The 15,469-nt window shown below is 41.8% G+C and overlaps 1 protein-coding gene across 3 annotated transcripts in view; it reads left to right on the forward strand.

The window, feature by feature from the left end:
- The window catches only part of CNNM2 (cyclin and CBS domain divalent metal cation transport mediator 2), a 110,300-nt gene that overhangs the window by 81,797 nt on the left and 13,034 nt on the right, over positions 1–15,469 (forward strand). For 2 of the 3 annotated variants that reach the window (XM_071446182.1, XM_071446184.1), the window contains exons 2-4: positions 5,936–6,079; positions 11,935–12,072; positions 14,191–14,360. In XM_071446182.1, coding sequence (XP_071302283.1) covers positions 5,936–6,079; positions 11,935–12,072; positions 14,191–14,360 — 452 coding nt within the window. Of the gene's footprint in view, positions 1–5,935; positions 6,080–11,934; positions 12,073–12,249; positions 12,315–14,190; positions 14,361–15,469 lie in introns of those variants that run through there. The other variant, XR_011682174.1, reaches the window with a different exon arrangement.

The raw sequence follows: 15,469 nt of genomic DNA on the forward strand, positions 1-15,469 counted from the left end.
CCAGGGCTACTCCAGGGGGAGTTATTTTTAATGGATAAATTATACAATGTGTTTTAAAATTGATTGTTTGGAATAATGTGTTGTTGAACCTGTGAATCTCAGTGACAGGCCAGTGTTTACCTTTGTACAAATCAGTCGAAACAAAAACAGTCCCATAAGTTTAAACAGGGAGAATTTTCAGAAGCACAGATTGTTAGTTAGAAAATTCAAGGGCAGCTAAAGACCACATGGGATTTTTCTCCATGTCATTGAAGGCATATTAAACAGGCTATGGCTTAATGTTCCAGGGCACTAACCAATAGCAAACAGACTCAGATTACTGGTTTTAACAAAAATGCACTAGCCTGATTCTTGTTTTACCACAAACTGACTTAACAAGAATCTTCTGTTTTATAAATGTCTACCACAGCTTTGATTTTTCTTTTAAATTTTTTTTTAAGGAAGCCAGGAGCCTTTAGTAAGATCTGCTGCTTGCAGGGGGGAAATAACATCTACAAATCTTTCCAGTTACTGAGTTCCTAAACCTTCTTTGGCAGAAATAGCGGCATTTCAAGTTGCTTTCTCATAGTGTAAGCTTATACACATCACTGCAGGTTGTAGCTCACTGCTCAGAGCCCCTAAATTGCACTTTTGCTGTTGGATCACTCATTCCTGGGAACCTGTGTTTGCTCTAAAGCTATGGCAGCAGTATTGTAATTTTCTGAAGCATAGTCTGGCTAGTAGTAGCATTTTGTTATTACATTTGGTCACATACAAGGCAAGATTGTGGCATTCCAGATCAGTAAATTTGCTGTTTTTATATATCCTTATGCAAACTGAAAGTTTTACAGTTTTTTAAGAAATTTGGTAATGAAAATTCAACGATGAAGTTTGGCCTGGGATTTTAGTCAGACCTCCCTTCAAAATCTCTTAAAATCACTGGATAATTTAGGAAGGGACTTCTGGAGGTCATCTGGTCCAATCCCCTCTTTGGAGTGGGCCACCTTTGAAGCTGGCTCAGGTCACTGAGTTTTTAATTCCTCCAAAGTTGGAGATTTCACCGCCCCTCTGGGCCGGTTCCAGTGTTTGACCACCATCATGAGGAGCAAGTTTTCATTATTTAAAGAGTCTCCATGTTTGAATTTGTGTTTATTGTCTCTTGTCCCATCAGTATCTAGCTCAAAGGACTCTAGTTTTGTGTTCTCTGTAGCCTTCTATGAGGTACAGGAAGATTTTGCAGTCCTTTCTTTCAGCCTTTTCTCTGCGAGACTCCACCAATGCAGAGCCCTCTGCTTTTTCTTGTGCATCGTGGGCTCCAGCCCAGCCCTTCTTAGGATCTCCATCCACCAAAACTGTTTCAGTTTCCTGGTGTCTTTGTTGAACCGGAGAACCCCAAACTGAATGCCAGAGCTGCAGGTGTCGTTTCACAGGTGTCAAATAGAGAGGAATAATCTGTTCCCTTGACCTGCCAGCTGCACGTGTGCTGATGTGAGCACACAGTTCCTTTCATTGCTGCAGGGACATGCTGCTGACTCCTGTAGTGTGTTCACCCAGTGCCAGCATATGGGGTTGTTTTGTACCAGGTTTATGGCTTTGCATTTGCATTTATTGAACTCCACAATATGTCTGTCATTCTGTTTCTTTTGCATATGTGTCTGTCGGGAAGTGACATGTGAGAGTGGGGTGGGTACAGCTCCATCCAAATGGCAGAACCCTTCATGGAGTCAAGATCCTGTGAGTGACCAGAGCAGATCTTGAAGAGATGTTTTCATCTCTGGTTTGAACTGCATGACAGTATTCTTGAGGTCCTTGCTCTAGATGTATAAATGCCTCAGGATCAAAAGGAGAATTTTCCACCACTCTGTATTTCCCAAGAAATTGTCATGGTACAGTAAGAGAATGAGTATCTCAGGCATTTCTTTCTTCCAGTTCTGTTCTGTGTGGTCATTAAATCACATGGACTCCCAGGAGCTCATTCTAGGTTCACTTACTCATGCGGATTTAACTAAGCATCTTCATGTTTCCTAATTAGCTTAATAAATTAATCAGAAATTCTACAGAGCAAAATCTAAGCTGAGCAGCAGGGCTTTAAGCAATGGGAAGAGACTGGATTTATGTTTACCAAAACTGCTTGGTGCTTTAGTTGCATGTGGAGGTAACAGAGAGAATAACATTTGTCACAACTTGGGCCATGTACAGTATAAGCCCCACACAGGCCCTTGGTGGTGTCACTTCTGTCACTGTAAGGGGGGAAACTGAGGCAGAAAGCAAACACTGCCTGCCTGTGCCCACAGAGGAGCTGTGGGTCACACATCATTTCTGCCTTTATTGTCAGAACTGGCAGTTTTACAGAGCTGCCCACTTGCTAAATCTCATTGTATCAGCACTTAAAGCAAAGGATTAAAGGAGCATTAATGTCATCTATGAAGTGTGGTTAGAAACTGCGGCCAGAAAATCAGTGAAGTACAGAACTTTCCTTACACCTGTTCTCTCTGTGTAATTTTTATGTTCTGCTCTCAAAGCCTTAGGAATATTATATGCAGTCCAGATTTTTGAACCTGCTGGATGTTTACTTCATTCAGCTCCTTACTGGATATGTGCTATGAGTCTTTAGCAATAGAAAATACAAGCTGAAACTGCTCTTTTTCAATTGAATAAAATAATATGACAATTGTCAGTGGCCTGATAAAGTGTTTGAATAAAGCTGTAGCCAATTTCTGTTTCAAACACTCAGGGGAATCATTATTTTACTTACAGGCCACTTTTACAGTTGAGCACATGCTGTGTTGTGCTCTTTTACTATGCATAAAGAGGTCTTTGCACTCCTAGCTTTTCCTTTAGCCTTTTATGTCTTGATTACTTCCATACGTGCAGGTTATTTTCAGTCTTCTGTGGTGAGAGGGCAGCCAGTCTGGGAATGCATCTTCATAACATCTCCGTCACCACCTCTGATGTGTGTTCCACTGTCTGGTGATTTCTTGCAAATTATTGGATCTGGGTCAAAATTATCTTGCAAAGACACAAGAGATGTCATTTTTGGATCTCATCTGTCTCATCAAGTAATTTCATGAGCATTGGAGCCAATAGAAAGGAAGGAGAGAACTTGGGAGAAAAAGGCAGCCTTTTAGGGGCAGCTTATTAGATTGGCTTAAATTCATCTGACCCCAGCTAAGTGTTGGGTTGATGAAAGCCTGGAACAGGAAAACTTGACAATCAGGAGGGAGGAAAGGTTAGTGCCACCATGTGTGTGGATAATTTAGCTCTTCTCAGCAGATAAATTCTCTGTAACATCTAGGTTATTTAATAATGAGGGTAGAACTGAGTATCAATGCTACCCACCAAAATCCAGTGAAGATGGCAAGTTTCAATGGTCTTGATACTTTGGGTGATAAGTAAAAAAACCATTAAAATTGGAGATTATGGCAAGGCCAGAAAAAAAGTGTTTCTAGCCTTCTTTTTCATCACAGAAAGTGCAAAATGCCTGATACCTCTCCATAACTCCTGTCTTACCAGCTCACTTTGCTTAAGAGAGCAGCAGCTGGTACAGGTTTTGGTCACTCATCTCACATTAGGTGTTGTTGCTTGGATCAGATTCCTGCAGCTGCTCAAATGGGGAGAGCATAACATGCTTTAGTGATGCTGAATTCCTGGTGGGGACCACTCTGGTAGGAAGGGCATGCAACTTGTTTTGTGGATGAAACTTGTGCACAACTTCCCATTGTATTCCAACCCCTCAGGTCCTTCCCTCATCCCATTTTCATAAATCTCTGACATTGCTTGTAGATGTGTTCAGGACTCCATTGTTAGAAAGACTGTTCTTTTCAAAATTTCAAATTTCATCACCTAGTTCAGCATTATCATAGGCAGTGCAGAAGTGGAGGAGAAGGCTGATGATTTTGATCAAAGCTGAACACGAGGTGATAGCATTGTCTTTTAGTGTTCTTGTTTGGCTGATTTACTTGGTTTGTTTTTTTTTAATTTAACCCAGTTGAACAGATCTTACCACTTACTAATATGTGAGAACATATATCCTGAGGAATTAGCACCTGAATAAGCATGTGCTGATGAGCTGCTGTGGTCTGTGATAGAAATGGCTCTTGAAGGAGCCTGTCTTTTGACTTGAAAGCAAATATACTAATATAGCATGAGCAGGCACTGGGAAATAAATTAGAACATTTGTTTTGTCTGTGCAAATTTTTTTTGATGCTGCAGTTCTTATTTAACATTGTTATGTTGAAAGAATATAATTGGAGTAATATATTACAGGCAAATTGCAGTAATAATAGTGCTCAAATCTTTCATGTTATTTTGAAGTCACTTCAATGCTGTTCATTGAGCAGTAGAAAGAGCTGGAAGTCTTGCCAGCAATGCAGAGAAATAAAACCCGTAAAACCTGGCACAGTGCAAGACTTTCAGTACAATATGAATGTTGATACTTTAAAAATCGCAAATCATCTTTCTATTAATTTGCTGTAGAATAAGGTCTCCTCAAGATAAGACTCAGCAGTGCTGTGCAGTTGGTATTTAAAGTATGTCCATCTGCATCTAAACGAGTAGCTCCAAGACAATCAGATTATGCAGTAGTTACTTTGGTGAGAATATCGCCTAAGTGGAATGGAAACTTCATTTTGAGTCTAATATTAGACCCTGCTTTGGAAAATTCCTTTTAAATGATCACAAGCTGGGAATAGCAAAAGAATTTAACTTTCGACAGACAGCATTCACCAAGAATTTGTTTTTAACTGCTTATGTTGGGTCCCTGGGAAAGCAGATGTGAAAAACTTACCAAAGTGAATTGACTTGACCTGATGCAATGTTTATATCAGTAGTTGATAAGTTTTCCTCCCTCGTCTAATTTGTTCGGGATATTTTCATTCTTTAAGCATGAGTAAGTCTGGGCTGGAATAGTTTGAATGCTTGTTAGTCTAATAATCTGAATCTTAAAACAGGCAGTCATTATTGCCTATAAAGGGGTCTAAGCAAAGTTGAACTATTTTGGTTGTCTTCCTCAGTTGGGGATAAGGATAATTTTTGAGACCAGCAAAGAAGATTCTGAGACACAGTTTCTTACCTCCTGATAGTTCAGAAAGCACATTGATGTCTGTGTACTTGTACTGCAGAATGCCACTTACTTGAATGAATGCTGTTATTTATGCAGCTTTAGAAAGGACTGGTTTTCAGTGGCAGCTGGAGAAACTGGCAACCAGAGGTATCAAGGCCAGTTTGAAGGGTCATGATGATGATATTCTTACCATCATCATTGCTATGGCAGAAAGAACTTTAAGAATTCAGTGTGAATGATGCACAGCTCAGGAATCTTTAGAACTGCTGTTAAATCTCTTCTTTGATGTTCTCTTTGTTGATCAGACAGTTGCTTTGAATATTTTAATTAATTAAATCCTAAATAACGTGTCATCACCCCATGTGGGGAATATATAAATAAATTATTTTTGAGGAAGAGGGGGGAAAAAGAGGAGCTGATGGATGGGGCTGACTTCTCCCTAGCTCTATCCTGTTCCTGTGCTTCTGTGCTTTGGTCGTTGTTGCTGTTTTTTCCAGGCTTGGGGAAAACATCCATGGGATCTCACTGCAAAGGAGGGCTCCAGCCTGGCCTTCCTCTGCCAATGCATGAGGCAAGAAGCAGAACAACAAGATAATATGATGAATTCAATGCCTGGGTGACAGTTTTGCTGGGAAAGACATTAGAACAAGAACACTAATCTTTTTAGCTCTTCTTTAGGGCATAAGGTGGATTTATGTGATGCAGGAATGTGTATCTCAGACAGAAATCAGATTATGATTTTAAGCATCTGTTAAACTTTGCCCCTTTTTTCATAAAGCCTGACACCAACCTTTTTGTCTTTTTATTTATACCTGTATGTCTCTAGTTCTGCTATAATTTCTGATCATTCAGAAGTTTCTAAAATGTCTAAATTGCTGATCTGTCTCCTTGCAGGCAAGTCTCACCTGGCTATAGTGCAAAGAGTAAACAATGAAGGAGAAGGGGACCCTTTTTATGAAGTCCTGGGAATTGTCACTTTAGAAGATGTGATTGAAGAGATCATCAAGTCTGAAATTCTGGATGAAACAGATCTATACAGTAAGTAGAAATATTTGCAATTTGCTTATAGATGAGAAGAAAGACTCCATCCAGCAGCAATTGTATTTATAGCTGTGTTTTGAGAGATGTTATGTTGTTAATATGTTGTTATGTTGTAAAAAATCTCAGTAGTCAAATTGTTGAGGAAATTTCCTTAACAAAATGACCTTCAGATCCCTCAGATGGTCAAAGTAATTTTTGGTTTTGCAGCATGGGAACCTCACTCCTTTAGGCTTTGTTAATTCAGAAGCAGGACAAGTTTCTTTATTTGATCCTTTTACCTGGAAAGTTTACATCTGCAACAATGATCTCCCACATTTTCCCCTATTGTCACTCTGCCTCAAGGGCCTGTAGTCCATGTACAACCATAGTTCAGCAAGAGGCAGGCAAATACCATGCCTCAAGGAGGAGGAATGGAGTCTCTTTAGAATATCTGTCACTCATTGAGAGATCTTGAGAATGGAAAGTCTTCCTCAGGGCTGAAAACCAGCCTGTCCTAAACCAGCCTTCTCTTTTCATCACTCAGCACAGCTCCTTCCTTCTTTGTGGTAATGTCTGTTGAGGGAGATGATGCTGCAGGTCAACCATTACCTAGAACTTGAGAGATCTGGACCCTTTTCTTTCCCAGATTAAAGCTTGGCCAGTTACCTGAAGTGTCTGCTTCTCCCCCCATCTGCACAATGTGGCCTGTGCATACAGGACTTCCTTTCAGTCATTCTTCATCTGTCTTATCTGGGCTTTGATCACTTGCTGGCAGATGCTGTTTTTCACTATGTGTTTTCGTGCAGCACAAGGATGTCTCTAGATTCTATTATAGTAGAAATAATAATCTTAAGTACCTTTAACACTGTTCAGCTGTTCTTTGCTTTTTTTCTCTTTCCTCATGGAAAGAATGTTTCTACAGCATTTGTTCAGGCCAACCCAAGCATCTTCTATCCTCCCTCCAAGCCAAATGCCCAATGAGCACTTTATACTGTGGGATAGACTTGTTTTTGCCTGAAATGCTTTCTGTACCTAGTGGATATTTTATCAGTATTTATGTACCCAAATGATCATGTAAATCACAGTTGTGTTTCACCATGTGCTGAACAGTTTAATTACTGTGTAAATCATAGAAGGCCAGTTATATTGATTTTTTTTCATACCTTCGCAAATGAATTGTTGGGCTAATCAGTTGCAACATAATGCTTTTGCAGGCTGAACTCAAACTTCCTTTTATACTCCAAAAAGATCCTGTCTTAATCTACCCTTGAGATATTTACATGCATGTTTGAGGGAAGACACTGCTTATGCTTTCAATTTCCCTCTCTGCCTTGTTTGTTAAAAGAAAACACATAGATCATGCTGTGTTGTTCTTCAGGACAAAAAAAGCTTTGCCCATTAATAAGATGTTAGAGGGCAAGGAAATGAGAATTAAATTTTAATTTTACTACCTGAAGGCTTCCTATATTAACAAAACAGAGCTGATGAACATTGAGTTCACTTGAAACTCTCATTCCTGGGATAATTTTTTACTATCAAAAATTCCTCGTTCAGAACAGGAAGAAAACTTCCTAGGCTTCCTGGAGGATGCAGGAAATTTTAGAGGGTGAGTAAGTACCATGAAGAACTTCTAATTTCTTTATGAAGCACTGGAGATCATTCCACTGTTTAGACTGAAGGATACTATAGCAGTAAGGGAGAGAGCAGAAATCCCAAGAAGCTGTGAGGATTGGACTTGGGCAGCCAACATCCAGTTGGTTTGGTGATGAGAACATGTGTGAGAACATGAGTTTACTGAAAGTATTTTATTGTCCATTATATGTTAAGGCAGGTTATTTTTGGTGTTGATATCACAGTGTCATTGTTAGTAACCCCACCTCTGATTCTGTTCATTATTATAGCAGTCTGGCTTGCTCAACTCACAACAGGTCAGCTTGAAACCCTTGGACTGATTTGCTCTGTACTAGGTGTTTACTTTAAAAAAGAGCTTTTGAAAAATTCTGGCAGCATTGTTACACTTTGTTCTGAAGTTTTAAATTGTTTTGTTTTGCTTTGATGGAAACTTGAAATTTGATGAAATGGCTGACCTTGGTGTTGGAGCTGTGCCTTTCTGTTGTTTCCATGAAAAAACATTTGAACTGTGTTAAGGTGGAAGCAATAGTATATTTACAGTTTCTGCTGAAAGCTGCTCTCACTGCTGAACTCCACATGAATTTCTGTAGGGGTGCAAATAAATGTATGGTATGTCTTCATATGGTTCTATTGTGCTGTGGCTTGCAGAGATGCTGGGAGCAGGAAAAGTTATTAAATATGTCTGACCCATCAAGATCTGGGTAGACTGAGTACTTCTGAGAATGAAACTTTGTACTGGGGATGCTGAAGGGGTGGAGAGGTGATGTTTCTGTCATGACACATTTCAGCCCATGTCGTGATGAAGAGCTGCCAGTGTGTTTGGCTCTTAGTACTGGAAAGTTGTAGCATTTTTTCATGGTTGGCACACTACAGGAATCTGTCCTGTGCTGCCATGGCTCTAGCCATGGTGGGAGAGCATTTCTCAACTTTCTTAGAGGCCCAAGGGAGAAAGCTGTATGTTCTGTGTTAGACTGCACAGACTGCTTGTTCATGTTATGTTTAGGATTATTACAAGAGATATCACAACCTAAATTTCATTTTGACCACTCTTCCTCTGGAGTTCTCTACCTCAGCCCAGAGTTCATGGTCAGGCTTGTTGCCCATGAAGGTGAAGTCTAAATATTTCCAGAACCTACTGAAGACCTTTGCAGGATTTGTTGATTTCTCACCAGAAGCTGTAGTGAGAGTATCCCTTGTGCATCTCATTGTTCATGTTGCAGAACCAAAGAGCAGCTCAGCACTCTGTGAGCAGAGATCACTTCAGCATGCCAAGATAACTTCAGTGCCCGCATCTCCATCTCACTTACCAGAGAAAGGACAGACAGGAAATACCTGGTTCAGATTCAATTACATTGGTCACAATCCAGTCCTTGGTTCTTATGTCTTAAAAGAAGCTCAGAAGTTGTTTGGATAGCAAAGAACAATTTAAGACCATCCCTTGCAAAAATAAGCCAATATAATGCTAGTGCCAATAATACTTAAGCCATGTGGCTCTGCTATAGCCATGTAACATTTTTCTTGAGGGAAGGTTTTTGGATAAGCTGCCAAGGAAAAAAAAATAGGGGGAGTTGAAATTGCCCATTATTTGAGTTAGAGCCTGGGTCTCTTATCTTGATGACCATTATGGACAGAAAGATTTAAGTCATCTTCCCAGTGTGTGATGCTGGTGTTGTTTTCAGGTACCAGTAGTGCAGTGTAAAGCTTGCAGTGTTACAGCTCTTTAAAAGGAAAAGCACAGAGATGTTTCTCTGTCCCAGGGCAAACACTTGTCCTTGTGATTTTTGCCTCCCTGAAGAGAGCAATGATGGAACTCCTTGTGAGAAAACACCTCAGATACAGTGCTTTAAAAACAACATTTTCTGAGCTTTTCAGAAAAAAACAGTTTCTATTCTTCTTATCTCTTACAAGAGGTAGGACCTAGTGAGAGCTTCTAGGCTACTTTTTTCACTATTAATTTTCCATTACTTTGGTATGCATCTTTCCTTTAACTGCAAGTACAGATAAGGTCTGTCTCAAACTATATTCCTAAGGCAGGGATTGTTTTTAGTCTGTAGCCTTCAGTGGTTTCTATTCCTGCTTTTGGAAGAGAAACTGCAGTCCCTGATGTAGTCCAAGTCTTGTGTAAAGTACTACTAAGGTAAGAGGCTTCTGCTTTCAAAGAAGAAAAAGGACATGGGTCATCATTGTTCTCCATGTGCCTGGGAACAAGCATCTCAAACTTTCTGATTTGCACTGGTCACAGAATACACTTGAGATATCTCAAATAAGCAAATTTCTGTCAGCACAGTATTGCTTTTGAGTCTGTGATAGTCCTGGAGTGGAGTGGGATGCAGTCCTGGAGCTTCCTGGGAAGCTGAGGATGTGGATATACTCATGTCTAAAAGACTGAGTGACTTGGGAAAATCTAGAAGCCTGTAAATTACCAGCATTGTGCATTTCCAAGCCTCAAACTCAACCAGTTTCTGAGCCTTTTGTAGTCTGTAGCATTTATTTGGACTTGTAAAAGGCTCCAGATCTCAGTGGCTTCCAGTGCATCACTTTAATCATCTTTGCATGTATAACTCAAAATCTGAACAAGCACCTGGGAGTAAGTACAGTTTCACAGTGTTAACTTCACCTGCAGCTCTTTGTGTGCCTGCCCAATCCTGTGCCATGCATCAATGTGCCAGAGCTACCTGCAGTCCCTCAGAAGTCCAGTCATTTGACACCAGTTGACTGAGGGGCTGATGGACAAGTAGCTGCAGTGTTCTTAGGATCTTCCCCCTCTAAGACCCTAGAACCTGAGCTGTGTATCATCTCTGAGGGGCTCACAGGAATTGCCTCAACACTTGGCTTTCCTGCACTCTGTGGAGCTCAGAGCTGTCTGACAGCATTCTGCTGCTTATAGCCACTGCCACCCTACAGGTGGTGTCACCAGAGAGGAGCAGCACCCTGCCATCTGAGCAGAGACCTCTTCTCCCTGCAACTGATGTATACCATACCCCAACATACCCGTAGCTGTCCACTTCCCTGGTTTCCCAAACATTTTGGGGTATCAGCTATGGGAGTGGATGGTAATACCTGCATTGTTTGTGTCTCTTTCATGTTGTCTTTTACAAATGGAGATTCCTCACCACAGAGCCTGTTTTAAGACACAGGAGTCCAGGAAGCCAGGATCACTAGCAGGCAAAAACCCATATCAGAATTTCTGAAGCCATTCTGTACTTTATTCTGGCTTCAGTGCTTGTAAAGTGGCCAGAGATTCCCACCTCCAGGCTGTACACCTTGCCAGCTTTTGCTGAAGTTTGGACAGGATGAAAGAAACTGCATATACCAGACATTGAAAATACTTCAGCCAAAGGCATGCAGATTTTGCCACAGCTGTGCAGAGTCACTGAAGCCAATGGTACAGCAAAAGAAATAAGTTATTGTCTATTTCCTCTGTGTACGTGCTGAGAATTTTCTAAGGAATGTATAAGTAAAAAACAGCTATCCCAGCTATGCTTGTAAAACAACACCTTTTGATGTTCAGTAGTACTGAGCAGGACTTCTCCCCACCAGAAGTGCAACATGCAGAGCTGCTCTGCAGTCAGGTGTTTGCAAGCAGAGACTTTCCCCTGACCAGGGTGACAGAGATGTGACAGAGGCTGGGGTGCCTGGCTGTGCAGGACGGGGCCCCAGGTGTCACAGACATCTTTTTATGAAAATCCTTTCCTTAGGATTTTTTCCCTCCTGAGAAGCTGAGAGGCCTCAGGAACAAATGTAAACAAGGATTATCTGCTGCTGTGGAATGCAACAGGTGCATCTGTGATTGGTCTCATGTGGTTGTTTGTAATTAATGGCCAATCACAGCACAGCTGGCTTGGACAGAGAGTCTGGGACAGCTGCCTTTTTTATTCATTCTTTTCTATTCTTAGCCTAGCCTTCTGATGAGAACTTTTTCTTCTATTCTTTTAGTATAGTTTTAATGTAATATATATCATAAAATAATAAATCAAGCCTTCTGAAATATGGAGTCAACATTCTCGTCTCTTCCCTCATTCTAAACCCCCTGTGAACACCGTCACACCCCAGGGCCGCACAGCTCCTGCTGGTCTGTGCTTTGGGCTGTGTGATGGTGAGCTGGGCTTTGCAGAGGGCTCTGCCTGCCCCTCGTGCTCCGCGTGGCCCTCCTGGCTGACCACGGCCGGCGCGGTTCATGCTGGACCCCGTTCTAACAGAAATCGCTTCCTTCCTTTCTTTTCCCACCCTCCCTTCCCCAGCTGATAACAAGACGAAAAAGAAAGTAGCTCATCGGGACAGGAAGCAGGACTTCTCTGCCTTCAAGCAGACAGACAGCGAGATGAAGGTTAAAATATCACCGCAGCTCCTCCTGGCAATGCACCGGTTCCTGGCCACAGGCAAGTGCGGGTTATCTCCTTCTGCGATCGTGCCAGAGCCTGAGGCAGTTTGTCAGCAAAGGCCGGTGAGGTGGGTGGGACAGACAGGACAGGCGGGAAGGGAGGCTGGATTGTGGGGTGACAAATAATGCCACTGTTGTGTTTTTCTTTTTAAATTCTCTCCTCTCCTGTGTTCAGTGTCGGCATGAACCCTCTGAGACATATGCCAGGGGTGGACCAGTAACTTTAAATTGGTCTGAAAGGTAAGGATGAATGCCAAGTGCCGCACTGCATGTCTAGAGTCCGTCAGATTAACGACTAGCAAGTACACCCCATTAGGAAGAGCTCAGGGAACAAAGCAAAGAGGACTCGATACCACTGGCCAGCTGGCTGTAATTGCACTCTGGTGCCTTCTCCAGAAAGAGATGCTGGACTTGTTGCAGGAAGGTCTAAACCCGTTCCATGAGACTTTATGACTCCAAGTGAAAAACTCTCCTGACACATTTAATGCAGACTGCACAGGTGGTTGAACTGTATTCTTTAAAATGGATTTCTGTCTGGCTTGTGTGACCTCCGTTGATGACTTCAGAGGTTTCAGAGGACAGTTGTCTCCATCCCAGAACACCTTGATGTTTTAGCCCTTGGGTGGGCAGTCTGGCAGAGAGACCAGGCCCTTGAATGGTTTCTTGCGGCTGGTATTGCCTTTCGTCGTAAACTTGGTCCTTTCACCTCAGAGATGAGGCCTTTAAACAGGAGAGCTTGTGGAAAAATGCCTTCCTATTGCTTGTGCTGTCTCTCTTTGACATATAAAGACGTGCCACACGCAGGCCTTTCAGACGGTCATCTTTGCTGCCGTGTTCAACATACATTCATGGGTGGAAAATTATAAAGTTGCTTTGTCTGAAGTTTGCCAGCTCCACTTGGAAGTTAGTACTTCCCCTCCTCTAAGATGCAGTAACTGCCTGCCTTGATGCTCCTAGTCTGTCTTCATGCTTTATTTTGCCTCTGTGACTTGAAAGAAATATGTACATGATTGGTTATCACATCTCAGCTGAGGGGCAGTAATTCCTTAGACGGCTCGGACTCCTACGGCTCATGAGCACGTGAGCGTGTCCTTGGTGAAAGGAAGCAGTTCAACAGGAAGATGTGGATTTAACAGCAAGCAAGGCATGGTTCATGTAGTGTACAAGACTCGGTGGAGTTCCATAAGCACCTGCTCAACAGACATAGTCTTACAGTGCTGCTTCTCTACTTGTTTTGTGGATGGAAGGATTGTGTAGCTTAAATACAGGTCTGTTGGTGAAGCTACTGATCAAAAAGATGAAAGCTACAGTTCTGGTTTCTCTGTTCTAAATTGAGAGTAGGATCTTAAGCAGATGATGGGTTGTCAATGGTCCTGTTCTGAAATGAGGTGTTGGGAAAGTTGATCAATTTGCATGTGTAATTCTCGTCGTCCCTGGCTTACCTCTCCCATACAAGGATGAGCTTTTCTGCTTCAAACAGCTCCTGTTGGAAACACTGAAGATCAAGTGGATAGGGATTGTGTTCTGTGTGTCAGGCATTAATCCCACATGGCTTGAAATGACCTGTACTTTCTCACTTTGAGTAACTCTTCCCATATGAACCATGGCAGCCCCAGTTGTGTCTTATTTGTGTCTTATCTAGAGCATCTCTCTAGAGCAACTTTATAGGCCCCAAGCAGCAATTAATTAATTAATTAATTAAATTTTAATAAAGTGCAATGACTTCAGTAAAAACACAGTGACTTCAATAGCTTTTAGGGAAGGAAGAAACAAATTCAGAGGTTCTCTGTGCCCCAACTTTAAAGCTTTTCCATTTATACAACTCCGTGACTCAGAACTCTCAAGAGGGGAAGACCATCTTTTTCTTTTCCCTTTCAGATGAAGACATGATCTTTGGTTGTTTTGAAAAATGCTTCAGTAATGGAAATTGGGGTGTTACTGTGTTTTTTCCCCTCCCTTTACAAATCTAACAGTCTCAAAAGACAGGAAACCTGCAGTTCCATAATGGACATCTCTGCATCTGTGTGTCTTTTATAGGCAAATGCTTATTAACGAGTATTGCTAACTTCTTGCCTGGCATATGAGGTGTAATGCCAAGTTGTATCTTGTGTTATAGAAGTAGAAGCATTTGGTCCATCCCAGATGTCAGAGAAGATCCTTCTCAGGCTGCTAAAACATCCCAACGTGATCCAGGAGCTGAAATACGATGAGAAGAACAAGAAAGCCCCAGAACACTACCTCTACCAGCGAAACAAGCCCGTCGACTACTTTGTTCTCATTTTACAGGTCAGACATGTGGTTGTGTAGATGTGTGCAAAACCTTTTTATCTCCTGATATATTCCCCTCTATACCTGTTCCAGGTGTTGAAGTTTGTCTTCTTTCAAACATGAGAGGGGAACTTTGGCTCCTGGGAACTGCTCCTGCCTCCTTTATGACCTTGACAACCTTGAGGAGCTCGCTCAGCTGCTTTCACCCTCAGTTAAACAAGTTGTGAAGGATAGAAAGCACTTCCCACTTTGTCATCTGCCAAAAGTTACTTAGGCTTTCACTATGCCAAGGATAGACAGTGCAAAGGGATCCCCATTGGCATTGCTTGGAAAATAGGGGTGCAGAAAATGCCACGTCATAGGAATTTTGCTAGCATACTTTATCTGCTGTGCCTTTTTCTTTTGCAAAAGGAGGCATGGGGGTTTGATGGTTTAGAGAAATTACATTTTTCTGTGCAGTTTTGAAGTCTGTACCTGAGGTGTAGTGAGAAGCACAAGTGTCAGTGGGGGCCTTGTGCCATCTGAACTGATGTCACCTCCTGCTACAGCCCAGCAGAATGCAGACCCTGGGAACCCTCCCATCCACACCTTTACCCTGTCCTGAGATCCCTGCACTTGTGTAGCTTTAAGATTGGAGCCCTGGATGTTGTGGGAGCACTGTTTTCTGTGTGTTATGTACAGGATTGCTTCCAGTGCTGGCATCTCCCAGGTTTTGTTACCAGTCAGGAATGCTTGAATGGCTTAGGTAAAGCTTTACACAGAAATTTAGTTTCTATCTACCACCATTTAAACAGGAATACTCCTTTCAGAGAGATTTTGCTGGAAAGGTTCTTCTCTGTCCTGCACAACTGAAAATCAGTTTTGGTTGTAAAAGCACAGGCATTGTAGCTGAAATTTTAACACAGGGCTTGAAATCCTAACATGGCCTTTAAGATAGAAATGGGGAGTGCACAAGTTTAAACAGTCTGTGATAAATAGCTGTGAGAGCACTGGGATATTATATTGTGGATGCAACATAATTCTGATATTAAAAAAAATCTTTTTCAAGAGTTTGAGGAGCCACTGGTAGCTCTTTAACTCCTCTTTCTTACATGCTGAATTGTTACAATCTGAAATATTGCAAAGGC

The sequence above is a fragment of the Agelaius tricolor genome, unplaced genomic scaffold (genome assembly GCF_023055355.1).
Source record: "Agelaius tricolor isolate 1412-34295 unplaced genomic scaffold, bAgeTri1.0.p SCAF_22, whole genome shotgun sequence".
NCBI lineage: Eukaryota > Metazoa > Chordata > Aves > Passeriformes > Icteridae > Agelaius > Agelaius tricolor.